The sequence below is a fragment of the Haliotis rubra genome, unplaced genomic scaffold (genome assembly GCF_003918875.1).
Source record: "Haliotis rubra isolate DU_JTF1 unplaced genomic scaffold, ASM391887v1 Scf1231, whole genome shotgun sequence".
NCBI lineage: Eukaryota > Metazoa > Mollusca > Gastropoda > Lepetellida > Haliotidae > Haliotis > Haliotis rubra.
In genome coordinates, this window is record NW_025765150.1 from 150952 (window position 1) to 169718 (window position 18767).

General features: G+C 40.5%; 1 protein-coding gene and 1 long non-coding RNA gene across 2 annotated transcripts in view; both read right to left on the reverse strand.

Annotated features, from left to right (window-relative positions):
• The window catches only part of LOC124266133 (disks large homolog 5-like), a 67513-nt gene extending 49706 nt beyond the window's left edge, over positions 1–17807 (reverse strand). Inside the window, exons 1-3 of the mRNA XM_046700946.1 lie at positions 17142–17807; positions 14964–15035; positions 13397–14749 (exon numbers count right to left, since the gene is read on the reverse strand). Coding sequence (XP_046556902.1) covers positions 13397–14749; positions 14964–15035; positions 17142–17436 — 1720 coding nt within the window. The 5' untranslated portion in view covers positions 17437–17807. The remainder of the gene's footprint in view (positions 1–13396; positions 14750–14963; positions 15036–17141) is intronic.
• LOC124266134 lies at positions 8828–9893 on the reverse strand. The gene is made up of 3 exons (XR_006895639.1): positions 9750–9893; positions 9557–9688; positions 8828–9163 (listed from the first exon to the last, which is right to left on the reverse strand). It is a non-coding gene; the product is annotated as an uncharacterized LOC124266134 (long non-coding RNA).
• Positions 17808–18767: the final 960 nt, after the last annotated feature.

The following is an 18767-nucleotide window of genomic DNA, read 5'->3' on the forward strand; positions in this document are numbered from 1 at the left end:
GTATACACAATGAGGGCCACTTAGTGTAATCATACACAATGAGGGCCACTTAGTGTAACTGTCATCCACACGTCTGTGTATACCCAATGAGGGCCACTTGGTATAACTGTCATCCACACGTCTGTGTATACACAATGAGGGCCACATAGTGTAACTGTTATCTAAACATGTTTCTGTATACACAATGGTGGCCACTTAGTGTAACTATTATCTAAACATGTAAATATACCCAATGAGGACCACTTACTACTTAGTGTAACTGTTATCTAAAGATGTATCTGTATACACAATGAGGGCCACTTAGTTTAACTGTTATCTAAACATGTATCTGTATACACAATGAGGGCCACTTAGTGTAATCTGCTATCTAAACATGTATCTGTATACACAATGAGGGTCACTTAGTGTAACTGTTATCTAAACATGTATCTGCATACACAATGAGGGCCACTTAGTGTAACTGTTATCTAAACATGTATCTGTATACACAATGAGGGCCACTTACTTTAACTGTTATCTAAACATGTATATGCATACACAATGGGGGCCACTTAGTGTAACTGTTATCTAAACATGTATCTCTATACCCATTGAGGGCCACTTAGTGTAACTGCTATCTACACATGTATCACAATGAGGGCCACTTAGTTTAACTGTTATCTAAACATGTATCTGTATACACAATGAGGGCCACTTAGTGTAACTGTTATCTAAACATGTATCTGTATACACAATGAGGGCCACTTAGTGTAACTGTTATCTAAACATGTATCTGTATACACAATGAGGGCCACTTAGTGTAACTGTTATCTAAACATGTATCTGTATACACAATGAGGGCCACTTAGTTTTAACTGTTATCTACACATGTATCTGTATACCCAATGAGGGCCACTTAGTGTAACTGCTATCTACACATGTATCTGTATACCCAATGAGGGTCACTTAGTTTAACTGTTATCTATACATGTATCTGTATACCCAATGAGAGCCACTTAGTGTAACTGTTATCTAAACATGTATCTGTATACACAATGAGGGCCACTTCAGTGTAACTGTTATCTAAACATGTATCTGTATGCACAATGAGGGGCACTTAGTTTTACTGTTATCTAAACATGTATCTGTATACACAATGTGGGCCACTTACTTTAACTGTTATCTAAACACGTATCTGTATACACAATGAGGGCCACTCAGTGTAATCTGCTATCTAAACATGTATCTATATACACAATGAGGGCCACTTAGTGTCACTGTTATCTAAACATGTATCTGTATACACAATGAGGGCCACTTTCTTTAACTGTTATCTACACATGTATCTGTATACACAATGAGGGGCCACTTAGTGTAACTGTTATCTAAACATGTATCTGTATACCCAATGAGGGCCACTTAGTGTAACTGCTATCTACACATGTATCTGTATACCCAATGAGGGCCACTTAGTGTAACTGTTATCTAAACATGTTTCTGTATACATAATGAGGGCCACTTAGTTTAACTGTTATCTAAACATGTATCTGTATACCCAATGAGGGCCACTTAGTGTAACTGTTATCTAAACATGTATCTGTATACACAATGAGGGGCCACTTAGTTTAACTGTTATCTAAACATGTATCTGTATACACAATGAGGGCCACTTAGTATAACTGTTATCTAAACATGTATCTGTATACACAATGAGTGCCACTCAGATTAACTGCTATCTAAACATGTATCTGTATACACAATGAGAGCCACTTAGTGTAACTGTTATCTAAACATGTATCTGTATACACAATGAGGGCCACTTAGTGTAACTGTTATCTAAACATGTATCTGTATACACAATGAGGGGCCACTCAGTGTAACTGTTATCTAAACATGTATCTGTATGCACAATGAGGGGCCACATAGTTTTACTGTTATCTAAACATGTATCTGTATACACAATGGTGGCCACTTAGTGTAACTGTTATCTAAACATGTAACTGTATACCCAATGAGGGCCTACTTAGTGTAACTGTTATCTAAAGATGTATCTGTATACACAATGAGGGCCACTTTGTTTAACTGTTATCTAAACATGTATCTGTATACACAATGAGGGCCACTTAGTGTAACTTATCTAAACATGTATCTGTATACACAATGAGGGCCACTTAGTGTAACTGTTATCTAAACATGTATCTGTATACACAATGAGGGCCACTTAGCTTAACTGTTATCTAAACATGTATCTGTATACACAATGAGGGCCACTTAGTGTAATCTGCTATCTAAACATGTATCTGTATACACAATGAGGGCCACTTAGTGTAACTGTTATCTAAACATGTATCTGTATACACAATGAGGGCCACTTAGTGTAACTGTTATCTAAACATGTATCTGTATACACAATGAGGGCCACTTACTTTAACTGTTATCTAAACATGTATATGCATACACAATGGGGGCCACTTAGTGTAACTGTTATCTAAACATGTATCTGTATACCCAATGAGGGCCACTTAGTGTAACTGTTATCTAAACATGTATCTGTATACATAATGTGGGCCACTTAGTTTAACTGTTATCTAAACATGTATCTGTATACACAATGAGGGCCACTTAGTGTAACTGTTATCTAAACATGTATCTGTATACACAATGAGGGCCACTCAGTGTAACTGCTATCTACACATGTATCTGTATACCCAATGAGGGCCACTTAGTGTAACTGTTATCTAAACATGTATCTGTATACACAATGAGGGCCACTTAGTGTAACTGTTATCTAAACACGTATCTGTATACACAATGAGGGCCACTCAGTGTAACTGTTATCTAAACATGTATCTGTATGCACAATGAGGGGCACTTAGTTTTACTGTTATCTAAACATGTATCTGTATACACAATGAGGGCCACTTAGTGTAACTGTTATCTAAACATGTATCTGTATACACAATGAGGGCCACTTACTTTAACTGTTATCTAAACATGTATATGCATACACAATGGGGGCCACTTAGTGTAATCTGCTATCTAAACATGTATCTGTATACACAATGGGGGCCACTTAGTGTAATCTGCTATCTAAACATGTATCTGTATACACAATGAGGGCCACTTTGTTTAACTGTTATCTAAACATGTATCTGTATGCACAATGAGGGGCACTTAGTTTTACTGTTATCTAAACATGTAACTGTATACACAATGGTGGCCACTTAGTGTAACTATTATCTAAACATGTAACTGTATGCCCAATGAGGACCACTTACTCCTTAGTGTAACTGTTATCTAAAGATGTATCTGTATACACAATGAGGGCCACTTAGTTTAACTGTTATCTAAACATGTATCTGTATACACAATGAGGGCCACTTAGTGTAATCTGCTATCTAAACATGTATCTGTATACACAATGAGGGTCACTTAGTGTAACTATTATCTAAACATGTATCTGCATACACAATGAGGGCCACTTACTTTAACTGTTATCTAAACATGTATATGCATACACAATGGGGGCCACTTAGTGTAATCTGCTATCTAAACATGTATCTGTATACACAATGGGGGCCACTTAGTGTAATCTGTTATCTAAACATGTATCTGTATACACAATGAGGGCCACTTTGTTTAACTGTTATCTAAACATGTATCTGTATACACAATGAGGGCCACTTAGTTTAACTGTTATCTAAACATGTATCTGTATACACAATGAGGGCCACTTAGTGTAACTGTTATCTAAACATGTATCTGTATACCCAATGAGGGCCACTCAGTGTAACTTATCTGCACATGTATCTGTATACACAATGAGTGCCACTCAGATTAACTGCTATCTAAACATGTATCTGTATACACAATGAGGGCCACTTAGTGTAACTGTTATCTAAACACGTATCTGTATACACAATGAGGGCCACTCAGTGTAACTGTTATCTAAACATGTATCTGTATGCACAATGAGGGGCACTTAGTTTTACTGTTATCTAAACATGTATCTGCATACACAATGAGGGCCACTTAGTGTAACTGTTATCTAAACATGTATCTGCATACACAATGAGAGCCACTTACTTTAACTGTTATCTAAACATGTATATGCATACACAATGGGGCCACTTAGTGTAATCTGCTATCTAAACATGTATCTGTATACACAATTGGGGCCACTTAGTGTAATCTGTTATCTAAACATGTATCTGTATACACAATGAGGGCCACTTTGTTTAACTGTTATCTAAACATGTATCTGTTTGCACAATGAGGGGCACTTAGTTTTACTGTTATCTAAACATGTAACTGTATACACAATGGTGGCCACTTAGTGTAACTATTATCTAAACATGTAACTGTATGCCCAATGAGGACCACTTACTCCTTAGTGTAACTGTTATCTAAAGATGTATCTGTAAACACAATGAGGGCCACTTTGTTTAACTGTTATCTAAACATGTATCTGTATACACAATGAGGGCCACTTTTAGTGTAATCTGCTATCTAAACATGTATCTGTATACACAATGAGGGTCACTTAGTGTAACTGTTATCTAAACATGTATCTGTATACACAATGAGGGGCCACTTTAGCTTAACTGTTATCTAAACATGTATATGCATACACAATGGGGCCACTTAGTGTAATCTGTATCTAAACATGTATCTGTATACACAATGGGGCCACTTAGTGTAATCTGCTATCTAAACATGTATCTGTATACACAATGAGGGCCACTTTGTTTAACTGTTATCTAAACATGTATCTGTATACACAATGAGGGCCACTTACTTTAACTGTTATCTAAACATGTATCTGTATACACAATGAGGGCCACTTAGTGTAACTGTTATCTAAACATGTATCTGTATACACAATGAGGGCCACTTAGTGTCACTGCTATCTACACATGTATCTGTATACACAATGAGGGCCACTCAGTGTAACTGTTATGTAAACATGTATCTGTATACACAATGAGGGCCACTTAGTGTCACTGCTATCTACACATGTATCTGTATACACAATGAGGGCCACTTTAACTGTTATCTAAACATGTATCTGTATACACAATGAGGGCCACTCAGTGTAACTTATGTACACATGTATCTGTATACACAATGAGGGCCACTTTGTTTAACTGTTATCTAAACATGTATCTGTATACACAATGAGGGCCACTTTGTTTAACTGTTATCTAAACATGTATCTGTATACCCAATGAGGGCCACTTAGTGTAACTTATCTAAACATATATCTGTATACACAATGAGGGCCACTCAGTGTAACTGTTATCTAAACATGTATCTGTATACACAATGAGGGCCACTTAGTGTAACTGCTATCTACACATGTATCTGTATACCCAATGAGGGCCACTTAGTGTAACTGTTATCTAAACATGTATCTGTATACCCAATGAGGGCCACTTAGTGTAACTGTTATCTAAACATGTATCTGTATACCCAATGAGGGCCACTTAGTGTAACTGTTATCTAAACATGTATCTGTATACCCAATGAGGGGCCTTAGTATAACTGTTATCTAAACATGTTTCTGTATACACAATGAGGGTTAGTGTAACTGTTATCTAAACATGTATCTGTATACCCAATGAGGGCCACTTAGTGTAACTGTTATCTAAACACATCTGTATACCCAATGATCACTTAGTGTAACTGTTATCTAAACATGTATCTGTATACCCAATGAGGGCCACTTAGTGTAACTGTTATCTAAACATGTATCTGTATACCCAATGAGGGCCACTTAGTGTAACTGTTATCTAAACATGTATCTGTATACACAATGAGGGCCACTTAGTGTAACTGTTATCTAAACATGTATCTGTATACACAATGAGGGCCACTCAGTGTAACTGTTATCTAAACATGTATCTGTATACACAATGAGGGCCACTTAGTTTAACTGTTATCTAAACATGTATCTGTATACACAATGTGGGCCACTTAGTTTTAACTGTTATCTAAACATGTATCTGTATACACAATGAGGGCCACTTAGTGTAACTGTTATCTAAACATGTATCTGTATACACAATGAGGGAGTGTAACTGCTATCTAAACATGTAGTATACACTGAGCCACTTAGTGTCTATCTAAACATGTATCTATATACACAATGAGGGCCACTTAGTGTCACTGCTATCTACACATGTATCTGTATACACAATGAGGGCCACTTAGTTTAACTGTTATCTAAACATGTATCTGTATACCCAATGAGGGCCACTTAGTGTAACTGTTATCTAAACATGTATCTGTATACACAATGAGGGCCACTTAGTTTGACTGTTATCTACACATGTATCTGTATACATAATGAGGGCCACTCAGTGTAACTGTTATCTACACATATCTGTGTACACAATGAGTGAGTGAATGTGTTTAGGTTTACGCCGCACTCAGCAATATTCAAGCTATATGGCGGAGGGCTGTAAATAATCAAGTCTGGACCAGACAATCAAGAGATCAACAGCATGAGCATTGATCTGCGCAACTCGGAACCGATGACACGTGTCAACCAAGTCAGCGAGCCTGTCCACCCGATCCCAGTAGTCGCCTCTTACGACAACATGGGTTACTGAAGATCAATATTCTAAACCGGATCTTCACGGGTGTATACACAATGAGGACCTCTCAGTGTAACTGTTATCTACATGTCTGTGTATGCACAAAGGTACCCTATAATTTCTTATTTCAACATCAGTGGATATTTCATCTGTTAAAATGTTCTGAAATGTCATGCATTAAGTACCCAGGGCTGGTATTGTGACACTGCATGTCTTGCCTACAGCACTGTATAGGGGCCATCAGGATGGCCGACCACGTTGAACACCTGTACAGTCATGGAGAATGGAGGTGGAGCACTGCCATTATGTAAACATGTCAAGCTGCCTTTCACACGCTACATGAAGAAGTGCATGCTTGTCAGTGCCTCACTTAATGTGAGAATTATTACACACTCAAACTATCTGGGGGTAAGATCACACAGACGCTTGTTTCATGTTGATTTGTTGAAATGTTTATGGTATCTTCAGTACTTAAGGCGTGTGCTGGAGTTAGGACATCAGGCCCAGTATCAAATCTGGTGACAAAAGCTGTTTTCATAAATCCTTTAAATAACAACAAGGGGTAGGCACTATCAGCTAAATCAAAACTATACTGAATTCCAGTCTGTAACTTAAACAAGAATAAGCAGTACAGGTCACACATCAGTTGAAGCAACATTGGTCACAGAGAGTTGCTGGATAGGTGACCGTGTTTGGTAGCTCGACTCCTGAGACTTTCTAGGACTTCACGAACGAAGCACACGTGACATATGTGGTCCCACCTTAAACAATGTTAAACAACTGATTTTGTTCATAATATGAATCTCTTCACCCAGCAGTCAATGGGTACCTGGCGGTATGAGATGGTCATTAGATAGATGCTAACTTTCTAGCACCTCACAGGCAGCTTGGGTTGTACACCGATCCACTAACCAGGTAATAATGTAAGCTCTATACAAAGGTATAATATACCCATAAGTTTAGTTGGCAACAGTCCATGTAGAAATTAAGATTTACTGGAGTGAGTGAGTGAGTGAGTGAGTGAGTGAGTGAGTGAGTGAGTGAGTGAGTGAGTGAGTGAGTGAGTGAGTGAGTGAGTGAGTGAGTGAGTGAGTGAGTGAGTGAGTGAGTGAGTGAGTGAGTGAGTGAGTGAGTGAGTGAGTGAGTGAGTGAGTGAGTTTAGTTTTACGCCGCACTCAGCAATTTTCCAGCTACATGGCGGCAGTCTGTAAATAATCAAGTCTGGACCAGACAATCCAGTGATCAACAGCATGAGCATCGATCTGCGCAAAATGGGAACCGATGACATGTGTCAACCAAGCCAGCGAGCCTGACCACCTGATCCCGTTAGTCGCCTCTTACGACAAGCATGGGTTACTGAAGGCCAATTCTAACCCGGACCTTCACGGGTCAGATTTACTGGTAAGTATGTCATGTAGACAGCAATGTAGACACACATTGTTGCAGAAGGGTTCTAGTTGTTTGGCTACAGTTTGTGACAACTACTTCAAAAATGCTAAATCATGAAAGAGTAATTAGTGTGTTTGAAAATGCATGTGCATCTGCAAGTGAAAGTTTGTGTGACCAGATTGGTACTCAATAATGAGGTGGGTACACGGTATATAGTGTTTTCATGCGAGGGCCAGTGTAGAGAGGGCACTGGGAAGTGGGGTGGATACTGTGTGACTATTCCTGCAGGTAGCTGACATGACCGAAACATGTGCAAGTCTAGTCAGCATGGTTTCTGGGAACAACAAGGAGCAGGTAGACATGCCCTGGTGACTTGCCAGGTACCCAGTGCCAGGTAACCCTGGGTGTTGTACCTGATCATTGAGCACAGGGTCAGTGAACTGTGAACAGTGCATGAGTAACAGACAGCGTTGTAAATAGTGGGGGCCTGCTGGCAATTCAGCATGTTCAGGCACTTCTACACTATGTTCAGTTGACACAGTCTCAGGACCATCTAAACACTTTCAATGTAATGCTCATATGTCTGTTTATTAACCATTATTAGAACATTGCCTTATGTACAGACAAGCATCCCATGAGTTTCATCCCTGAGTCTTTAAACCCTGTTTAAAGATGGCTACCAACAATCTTAAGTCATATCATAACAATGTGACCGTTCAGAATTATACCACAGTCACTAGTGGGGAACCAACCAATCAATTAACAGATGAAACTTCAATCTTGGCATTCAAAACAATTATCAGTTGAAAAAATTACTAATCTATGTTGGGTGAAATTCTTGTCTCCTGGTTTACCTGGAAACAGTAACAGCAAAATTTGTCATGGCCATGGCCATATCTGAGACTTCCTTCTAAGCAGTGTATCATATGGACCTGTCGTCTCTCGTCGTTCCTGCTAAGCAGTGTATCATATGGACCTGTCGTCTCTCGTCGTTCCTTCTAAGCAGTGTATCATATGGACCTGTCGTCTCTCGTCATTCCTTCTAAGCAGTGTATCATATGGACCTGTCGTCTCTCGTCGTTCCTTCTAAGCAGTGTATCATATGGACCTGTCGTCTCTCGTCGTTCCTTCTAAGCAGTGTATCATATGGACCTGTCGTCTCTCGTCGTTCCTTCTAAGCAGTGTATCATATGGACCTGTCGGACGTCGTTCGCTTCTTAGCAGTGTATCATATGGACCTGTCGCCTCTCGCAGTGTATCATATGGGTTCCTTCTAAGCAGTGTATCATATGGACCTGTCGTCTCTCGCCGCTCCTTCTTAGCAGTGTATCATATGGACCTGTCGCCTCTCGTCGTTCCTTCTAAGCAGTGTATCATATGGACCTGTCGCCTCTCGTCGTTCCTTCTAAGCAGAGTATCATATGGACCTGTCGTCTCTCGGTCGTTCCTTCTAAGCAGTGTATCATATGGACCTGCAGTGTCTCTCGATCTCGTTCCTTCTAAGCAGTGTATCATATGGACCTCGCCGTTCCTGCTAGCAGTGTATCATATGGACCTGTCGTTCCTTCTAAGCAGTGTATCATATGGACCTGTCGTCTCTCGTCGTTCCTTCTAAGCAGTGTATCATATGGACCTGTCGTCTCTCGTCGTTCCTTCTAAGCAGTGTATCATATGGACCTGTCGTCTCTCGTCGTTCCTTCTAAGCAGTGTATCATATGGACCTGTCGCGCTCTTCTAAGCAGTGTATCATATGGTTCCTTCTAAGCAGTGTATCATATGGACCTGTCGTCTCTCGTCGTTCCTTCTAAGCAGTGTATCATATGGACCTGTCGTCTCTCGTCGTTCCTTCTAAGCAGTGTATCATATGGACCTGTCGTCTCTCGTCGTTCCTTCTAAGCAGTGTATCATATGGACCTGTCGTCTCTCGTCGTTCCTTTTAAGCAGTGTATCATATGGACCTGTGTCGCCTCTAAGCAGTGTATCGTTCCTGCTAAGCAGTGTATCATATGGACCTGTCGCTCTCGTCGTTCCTTCTAAGCAGTGTATCATATGGACCTGTCTCTCTCGTTCCTTCTAAGCAGTGTATCATATGGACCTGTCGTCTCTCGTCGTTCCTTCTAAGCAGTGTATCATATGGACCTGTCGTCTCTCGTCGTTCCTTCTAAGCAGTGTATCATATGGACCTGTCGTCTCTCGTCGTTCCTTCTAAGCAGTGTATCATATGGACCTGTCGTCTCTCGTCGTTCCTTCTTAGCAGTGTATCATATGGACCTGTCGCCTCTCGCCGTTCCTTCTAAGCAGTGTATCATATGGACCTGTCGTCTCTCTCGCCGTTCCTTCTAAGCAGTGTATCATATGGACCTGTCGCCTCTCGCCGCTCCTTCTAAGCAGTGTATCATATGGACCTGTCGCTCTCGCCATTCCTTCTAAGCAGTGTATCATATGGACCTGTCGCCTCTCGGGCCGCTCCTTCTAAGCAGTGTATCATATGGACCTGTCGCCGTCGCCGCTCCTTCTAAGCAGTGTATCATATGGACCTGTCGTCTCTCGCCGTTCCTTCTAAGCAGTGTATCATATGGACCTGTCGCTCTCGCCGTTCCTTCTAAGCAGTGTATCATATGGACCTGTCGCTCTCTCGCCGCTCCTTCTAAGCAGTGTATCATATGGACCTGTAGTCTCTCGTCGTTCCTTCTAAGCAGTGTATCATATGGACCTGTCGTCTCTCGTCGTTCCTTCTAAGCAGTGTATCATATGGACCTGTCGTCTCTCGTCGTTCCTGCTAAGCAGTGTATCATATGGACCTGTGTCGCGTCTATCGCCGCTCCTTCTAAGCAGTGTATCATATGGACCTGTCGTCTCTCGCCGTTCCTGCTAAGCAGTGTATCATATGGACCTGTCGCTCTCTCGCCATTCCTTCTAAGCAGTGTATCATATGGACCTGTCGTCTCTCGTCGCTCCTTCTAAGCAGTGTATCATATGGACCTGTCGCCTCTCGCCGCTCCTGCTAAGCAGTGTATCATATGGACCTGTCGCCTCTCGCCGTCGTTCCTTCTAAGCAAGCAGTGTATCATATGGACCTGTCGCCTCTCGGCCGCCTTCCTTTTAAGCAGTGTATCATATGGACCTCGCCTCTCGCCGCTCCTTCTAAGCAGAGTATCATATGGACCTGTCGTCTCTCGTCGTTCCTTCTAAGCAGTGTATCATATGGACCTGTCGCTATCGCCGCTCCTGCTAAGCAGTGTATCATATGGACCTGTCGTCTCTCGTCGTTCCTTCTAAGCAGTGTATCATATGGACCTGTCGTCTCTCGTCGTTCCTTCTAAGCAGTGTATCATATGGACCTGTCGTCTCTCGTCGTTCCTTCTAAGCAGTGTATCATATGGACCTGTCGTCTCTCGTCGTTCCTTCTAAGCAGTGTATCATATGGACCTGTCGTCTCTCGTCGTTCCTTCTAAGCAGTGTATCATATGGATCTGTTGTCTCTCGTCTCATGATGAAAACAACTATGACTACAGTGAGTTAGTTATATAATCAGTGAGTAACCAGTAATAATAATAATCACTCCATTTACATTGCGCTAAATCAACACCAACATCATGCTCATAGCGCAGAAAAATATTACCCCGGATAACACAAGCTGCCTGTGAGGCGCTAGAAGGTTATGTTCACATGACAGTATTTTGGGTATGTTATAACTAACTTTGGGTGAAAGCTGATGCTAAAAACGAGTCGTCACTGATTTGAAAGATGGGTATTGACATATCGACTCAACAGTATCACAATATAATGACATATATCCATCAAACTTTCATATTTATATTGTATATAGATAACAGAATTCCACTTACATCTGCAATTAATCTACTTACTGCCAAGAAATGAAATACGCTCAGTATGTCCATCTAAACCATTGTACGGGTAATATTAATAATAAGTAATATTAATACACATTTCTGTGGCAGTGAAAAACAATTATTACTCACAAATTTGTATTGATCAAGTATTGACACAACAAATGTATTGGCAGTGAAAACAATGTGATCACATTCCTACCACAAATTTGTAGGTACTTCTACCTCACAATGTGATTCCTCAAGTATGTGACACAATGTGATCAAATGTATTGATACATCCACCTCACAATGTGATCACATTCCTACCAGTAGTTTGTTGTAGGTACTTCTACCTCACAATGTGATCACATTCCTACCAGCAGTTTGTCGTAGGTACTTCTACCTCACAATGTGATCACATACTGCTACCTCACAATATGATCACATTCCTACCAGCAGTTTGTCGTAGGTACTTCTACCTCACAATGTGATCACATTCCTACCTGCCGTATGTCGTAGGTACTTCTACCTCACAATGTGATCACATTCCTACCAGCAGTTTGTCGTAGGTACTTCTACTGTGATCACCTCTACAAGTTTGTCGTAGGATCACAATGTGATCCTACCAGTAGTTTGTCGTAGGTACTTCTACCTCACAATGTGATCACATTCCTACCAGTAGTTTGTAGAAGGGTGTGTACTTCACTACAGATAGTTTGTGTGTAGGTACTTCTACCTCACAATGATCACATTCCTACCTGCCGTCCTACCTGATGTCGTAATGGTACCAGCAGTTTGTCGTGAGGGTACTTCTACCTCACAATGTGATCACATTCCTACCAGTAGTTTGTCGTAGGTACTTCTACCTCACAATGTGATCACATTCCTACCAGTAGTTTGTCGTAGGTACTTCTACCTCACAATGTGATCACATTCCTACCAGTAGTTTGTCGTAGGTACTTCTACCTCACAATGTGATCACATTCCTACCTGCCGTATGTCGTAGGTACTTCTACCTCACAATGTGATCACATTCCTACCAGCAGTTTGTCGTAGGTACTTCTACCTCACAATGTGATCACATTCCTACCAGTAGTTTGTCGTAGGTACTTCTACCTCACAATGTGATCACATTCCTACCAGCAGTTTGTCAAAGGTACTTCTACCTCACAATGTGATCACATTCCTACCAGTAGTTTGTCGTAGGTACTTCTACCTCACAATGTGATCACACTCCTACCAGCAGTTTGTCAAAGGTACACCACACAATGAACAAGTCATGTAATATGTGTCAGTGCTGTTGGTGACAGTGATGTGTTCAAGAGTTTCCCCTTGTGTTCAAGAGTTTCCCCTTGTGACAAACATGTACATGGCAAGCTGGATCATTCAAGAAGTTTTAGGACAGTTTCAACAAGAGCAGCAAGAGGCCAACTTGAGACCTTTGGTGATTTTAACTTAAAAAACATGTGTTTACATATAATGCATTCATTGCACATTGATCTGGTGGTCTTGTATTCATTTCATAAGTTCATGCTTTGTGAAACAAATCTGGGTTAACCTCTACATTTCAACATTAGCAACTAACAACACACTTACCACTCAAGTCTTGCTTCAATTTTTCAATCTGCTTCTTCAGAGATTCCGTCTCCTTGGCAACATGATCCATCTCTTCTGCTTTCTTCTTCTGAGTGATTTCATAATTCTCCTTAATTATGTGGTCCATGCGCTCCAGAGCCTGGTGGCGCTCCTGGCGCGCAATATCACGTTCTTGAGTCAGCAGACTAAATTCCTTCTGAATCACATCCCGCTCTTGCTCCAGTTCATGTTTCATGCCTGATATATCATTGCACTCACGTCGACACTTGTCCCGGTCCTGCAGGGCGGAGGCAACTTCACGTTTCAGTGTTTCAACTTGGTCCTCCGCGCTCTTCTTGTCCTTCTCAAGCACAGTCACCTTCTTCGTCACATCCACGAGTTTGTCATGGAGCTGTTCAATTTCCTTATGCACTGTGTCCCGTTCAGACATGATCAGACGATATTCATTGTAACAGGCATCACGTTCATTCTGCAAACTCTCCTTCTCTTTCCTCAGACTTATTTGTTTGGCAAGTGCCTGGTTATAGTCTAACACATATTTATCTCGTTGTTGAGTCATAAATGCTAAAGATTCGTTCAATTGTTTCCTTTCATTCAGCACCTGGTTCCAATTTCGAATTGCAGATGTACACTGCTGTTTGAAGCCATTCCTGTCCGTTATAGCCATGTCTCGCTCAATGCGCATCTCCTCATACTTTTTCAGAACACTCTCATTTTCCTCTGACAGTTTTTCCAGACGGCTGTTGTTCGTGCCGTGGGATGATGCAACATCATCATACTGTTCACGGAGATGATCATAGTTGTTCTTCAGAGTCTCATACTTATCTAGCAGTGTGTCATACATCTCATTTAGCACCTCACTGGAACCACTTTCACTCAACACTTTACGATACTGGATGCGTAGCTCAGCAATTTCCTGTTTGTCTTCTTCACGTAATTTGTGTAAGTTGCCAACCTCCTGTTCCAGTTTCTGGCTTCTGCTCAATACATCCAAGTTCTCTGATTTCAGTGCATGTATTTCATCTGTCAGTTGTGTCTGCCTTGTGAGAGATGTCTTGTAAAGGTTACGGTAATGGTCAGCTTCCTTCGTAGCTTGGTCATACCGTGTGACCGTCTGAGCATGTTGGCCTTTCATGGACTGCAGTTCCTTGATTGCATGTTCACACTGTTCTTTGAGCCAGTCATAGTCACGTGACTTTTCCGACACCTTGATCTCCACAGGAGACTGTAGGCTGGGGTGAAGCGGACTCTGTGACAGTGTAGGGTAGCTGCTGCTGCTGCTCTCTATCTCATACTGACTGGAGGGAATGATCTTCAGGCGGGCATCTCGGATCTCCTGCGACCGACTTGGATCTGAATGGAAGCAGGTGGTATTGTCAATGAGAAAGTGTCACTTTAAGCTATGCCAAGAAAAGTTGGAGATAAGATATTGTACCACAGTGACAGACTTTAAGAAGAAGGAATTCTTGGATACTTAATGTTTCTTGATGCATTGTTTATTACTTGGGCATGCTCTGAAGATTTCTTGAGATAAATAAGGTTTACACATCTGCATCAGCAAACTCACCTATCTGGATGTGCTGGGAATGGCGTTGTACATCATCTTCGGAGTCGGAAGTCATTGATGTGGACCTGGAATCTACAATAAAAACGGCATTAGTGATTGGGTGACACCAACAACGGCCTTCACACTTTTACCAATCTGGGGAATCGAATGAGGGCTACCATCATGAAGAGCCAACACTGTATTCCACTAACTTACATACCAGGTTCATCTGGCATAAATTTTAGCAAGTAATTGATAATGTGAGAGTGTAGGGTGAAGAGGGGGCACCGAAAAAGGGCATCCCCCCGGTTCACTTATGGGGTGAGTGGTGAGTGAGTATGGCTTTATGCCGCTTTTAGCAATATTCCTGCAATATCACGGCAGGAGACACCAGAAATGGGCTTTGCACATTGTACCCATGTGGGAAATTGAACCCGGGTCTTCGGCGTGACGAGCGAACGCTTTAATCACTCGGCTACCCCGGCGCCCCTGGAGTGAACGGAACCCAGGCCATCTGTATGACAAGCCGACAGACTACCCCATTGGTCCATAAATTTAGGACTTTTACATGTCCATAATTTTAGGACTTTTACATGTACAATACGGTAGACAAGCAGTCTATTTAAATAATGTGTACCTTTGGAAGTAAAACAATAAAAGTGTCAATAGTGACTTTTGGGTTTGGTGAGTGAACTTGGTTTTCCTCAGTTTTTAACAGTATTCCAGCAGTATCACTGCGGAGGACCGCAGAAATGGGCTGTACAAATTGTACCCATGTGGGGAATGCAACCCTTCTTCGGCGTGATGAGCAGCCACTTTAACCACTAGGCTAACCCAGAGCCCCTTTTTGTTCATCATAATTTTCATAAATAGTCAAAAAGTAAACCAGAATGTCTCTACTTGTACACACAGTAGCAGTGACACAACAATATAAACAACGACAACAAAGAATAACACAACTCTGTCAAACAAATCAACCCAGTGGGCTAGTTTCAACCCTTATATTCCCTAATTCAGGTCATCACAAAGTGTGTTAATCTTAATAGCTCAGCTATCAAGTGAGTCAATCAACTGTGACTTAAGTTATAGCAGCAGAACCATAGTCTTTGGCACAAGATTCAAAATATCACACGCAGGCATACATCATGTGCATCAATCAACATGTGACAATTACAACAAACAGAGCTAGGATTACATACAACATAATTCATAATTATGATAACTGCCTTACAAAACAATTAAAGATTGTGAACATATTGATCTAATACAGTAATAGCTTATGTTCACTTTTAAACAGAACAATTACTTAAAAATAAAGCACTAAATAGTTTATCATGTCTATTGGAAGACATTTCATATAGATAATAACAAAAACATCACTCAAAGGATGTTTATGAATGTTTTTTGATCAAACAGTTTCATCCTTAACTTCTATTCCCCGATCAATAACTGAAATCTAGTATTAATAGTATTATAGATAAATATGATATACAACAATATAATTGATTTGAAATTAGGAAAGTCAATACAAAGACTGTTTTCCCTTGAGTTCAAAATGACGTTTCATGTCTTTCAGCATCATACAAAGAAATCCACAATGATTTTTTTTATCTAAACCTTGAAAATATTATGTTTTATGTTATGTAAACATCACATGATCTTCATTTGAAAACGTGTCAAATCTATGAAATTAATTATTTCAATACTTGTTTCTGAGACAGAAACTGAAATATAATGTAACAATTTTTACAGTAGTCTGTTGTTAATATCATGCCCTCCTTCCCACCCTCCCTGCACTTGACCTGTATCTCGTCTCTGTTGACACCTAAACCCTCAGTGAGGCCAGTTTAAGGTTGTGTAGGGTGGGCGTGTCCCCTTTAACTCACTATTTACGGCTCCATATTAAATTGTGTGGACTCATTTGACTCGCTTAAGAGTTAATTTGTCATGGAAAATTGAAAGCATGCCAATAACATTAATTTTTTCAAGATATCCCCACTTTGTGTCTAAAATATACTGTTAACCAGTGAGGAAATTACACTTAAGCAAGCATCTGAGTAATAATGCCTTTGGCTGGATCCAAATTATTTTCCAAAAGACACAAACCAGTTATCTCAGACCCCAAACATCCACAATCGGTGACAATTTACATCAAACTGTACTACTCCTATTGTTTTCAAGACAGTTTACAACACTTACCTGCAGACAATCCAGAGCTGCCTCCCATAAACTGAACGTTGAAGAAATGTGGGTAGGTACTCTTTAGAGCATGCAAAAAGTTTTCATAAGCTGGTCCACCCTTCACAGATAAAACATCTAAGAGTTTTTCAACTTTTGCCATCCGAGAGGACTGTCCTTCTATCTCAGCGACCTCGTCGGGTCCTAACACTTGCGCTCCCTTCTCCAGGTAAGGACACAACTTGTCAACTTCTACCGTCTGTACAATCTTCGACCGGTGCATCGCGACCAGCTCCTTGTGCTTATCATCCATCATTGAATCCCGTGATCAAGCCACAAAAGAAACAGATCTACAACGACCAAGATCTCGGTCCGACTTATGATCGGGGGAAGTTAATAATTGATCATTTTGTAAGAGTTCGGAGACACAAGTCGGCCATGTTTTACAAGAAATCGATTGAAAACAATACAGGCAAATTGAAAACAGGCGAGGTTCACAGTGATAGTTGCAAACCATTTGACATCTGGGGTGCAGAATAATCGTCCATAAAACTTTGGAATCAAACGCCAATTTACAAAGTCCTTTTCCATAGTTAGCCGTCAGTACAGCTACATCGCTACGACTTGATAAATAAGCTATTTAGCAAGCGCCATATTGACGAGCTGCGCTGACATTCCAAAAATGGCAACAGAGTTGAGGTCAAATAAATTGAACGCTGAAATAGTAAATATAGTAATAAAACATAACATGTTATAACTTTTAAAGTTATTTCATATATTATTTGCTATTTAAAAAATTAATTCACGCATTTTGACCTTGATTTTTACGACATGACGTATCGAAATCTCTTGCAAGGGAGCTAACTCTTAAAAATAGGTTAACAGGTGCGCGTTAGTTAATTCCGTTAGTCGGTAGAGCACCCACGAAACACTATAAATGCGTTCAATGTTCAGAACTCAAGTCTGCCATTTGAAACACATACATACATATCAGAGACTTTATCATACATTGTTTTTTTAATTCGGCAGAGTAATTGCCCACAGTCCTGGCGTGTCAAGGACAAATAGGTTTGAAGACACACTACTGGCTCACTGCAATATGATTAAACATGAAGTGCCCTGCTTAAGATAATACTTTGTACATTCACCCAGTCATATAGGAAATTAGTCACATTTAAAGGCAATTTACCTGTATATATACGCCTAGAGATTCTATCATTAAATACACTGAACTGCCCTGAATAAGGTCGAGATAGGTATATAGCGTATCGGTTAGCACAAGTCATAAGATATAAATTAACGTTTCATCCATGAAATGAATTTTTGCTTGATAAAGTAAAGGCGATATACATTTCTAATGCACATGTAAGATCGGGCCATAAATATGAGCACGTGAGTCACGCGCTGATGACGTCATGCGCCCTCTTTACGTGTGTCAAATTTATGATAATTGCCCTTTGTCACGCAAACGTTTGTCAGTGTGGAACTGATTTGACTCTTATTGGCATAAAGATACTGACTTACGTAAACAACTATACACATAAGTTTCCTGAACAATGCCAATGTAAAATGAAAAAACAACAACATTCAATTCATTATTTCATTCTTATTATGCTATATATGATGTACATTGTTTGTTCAAAACAT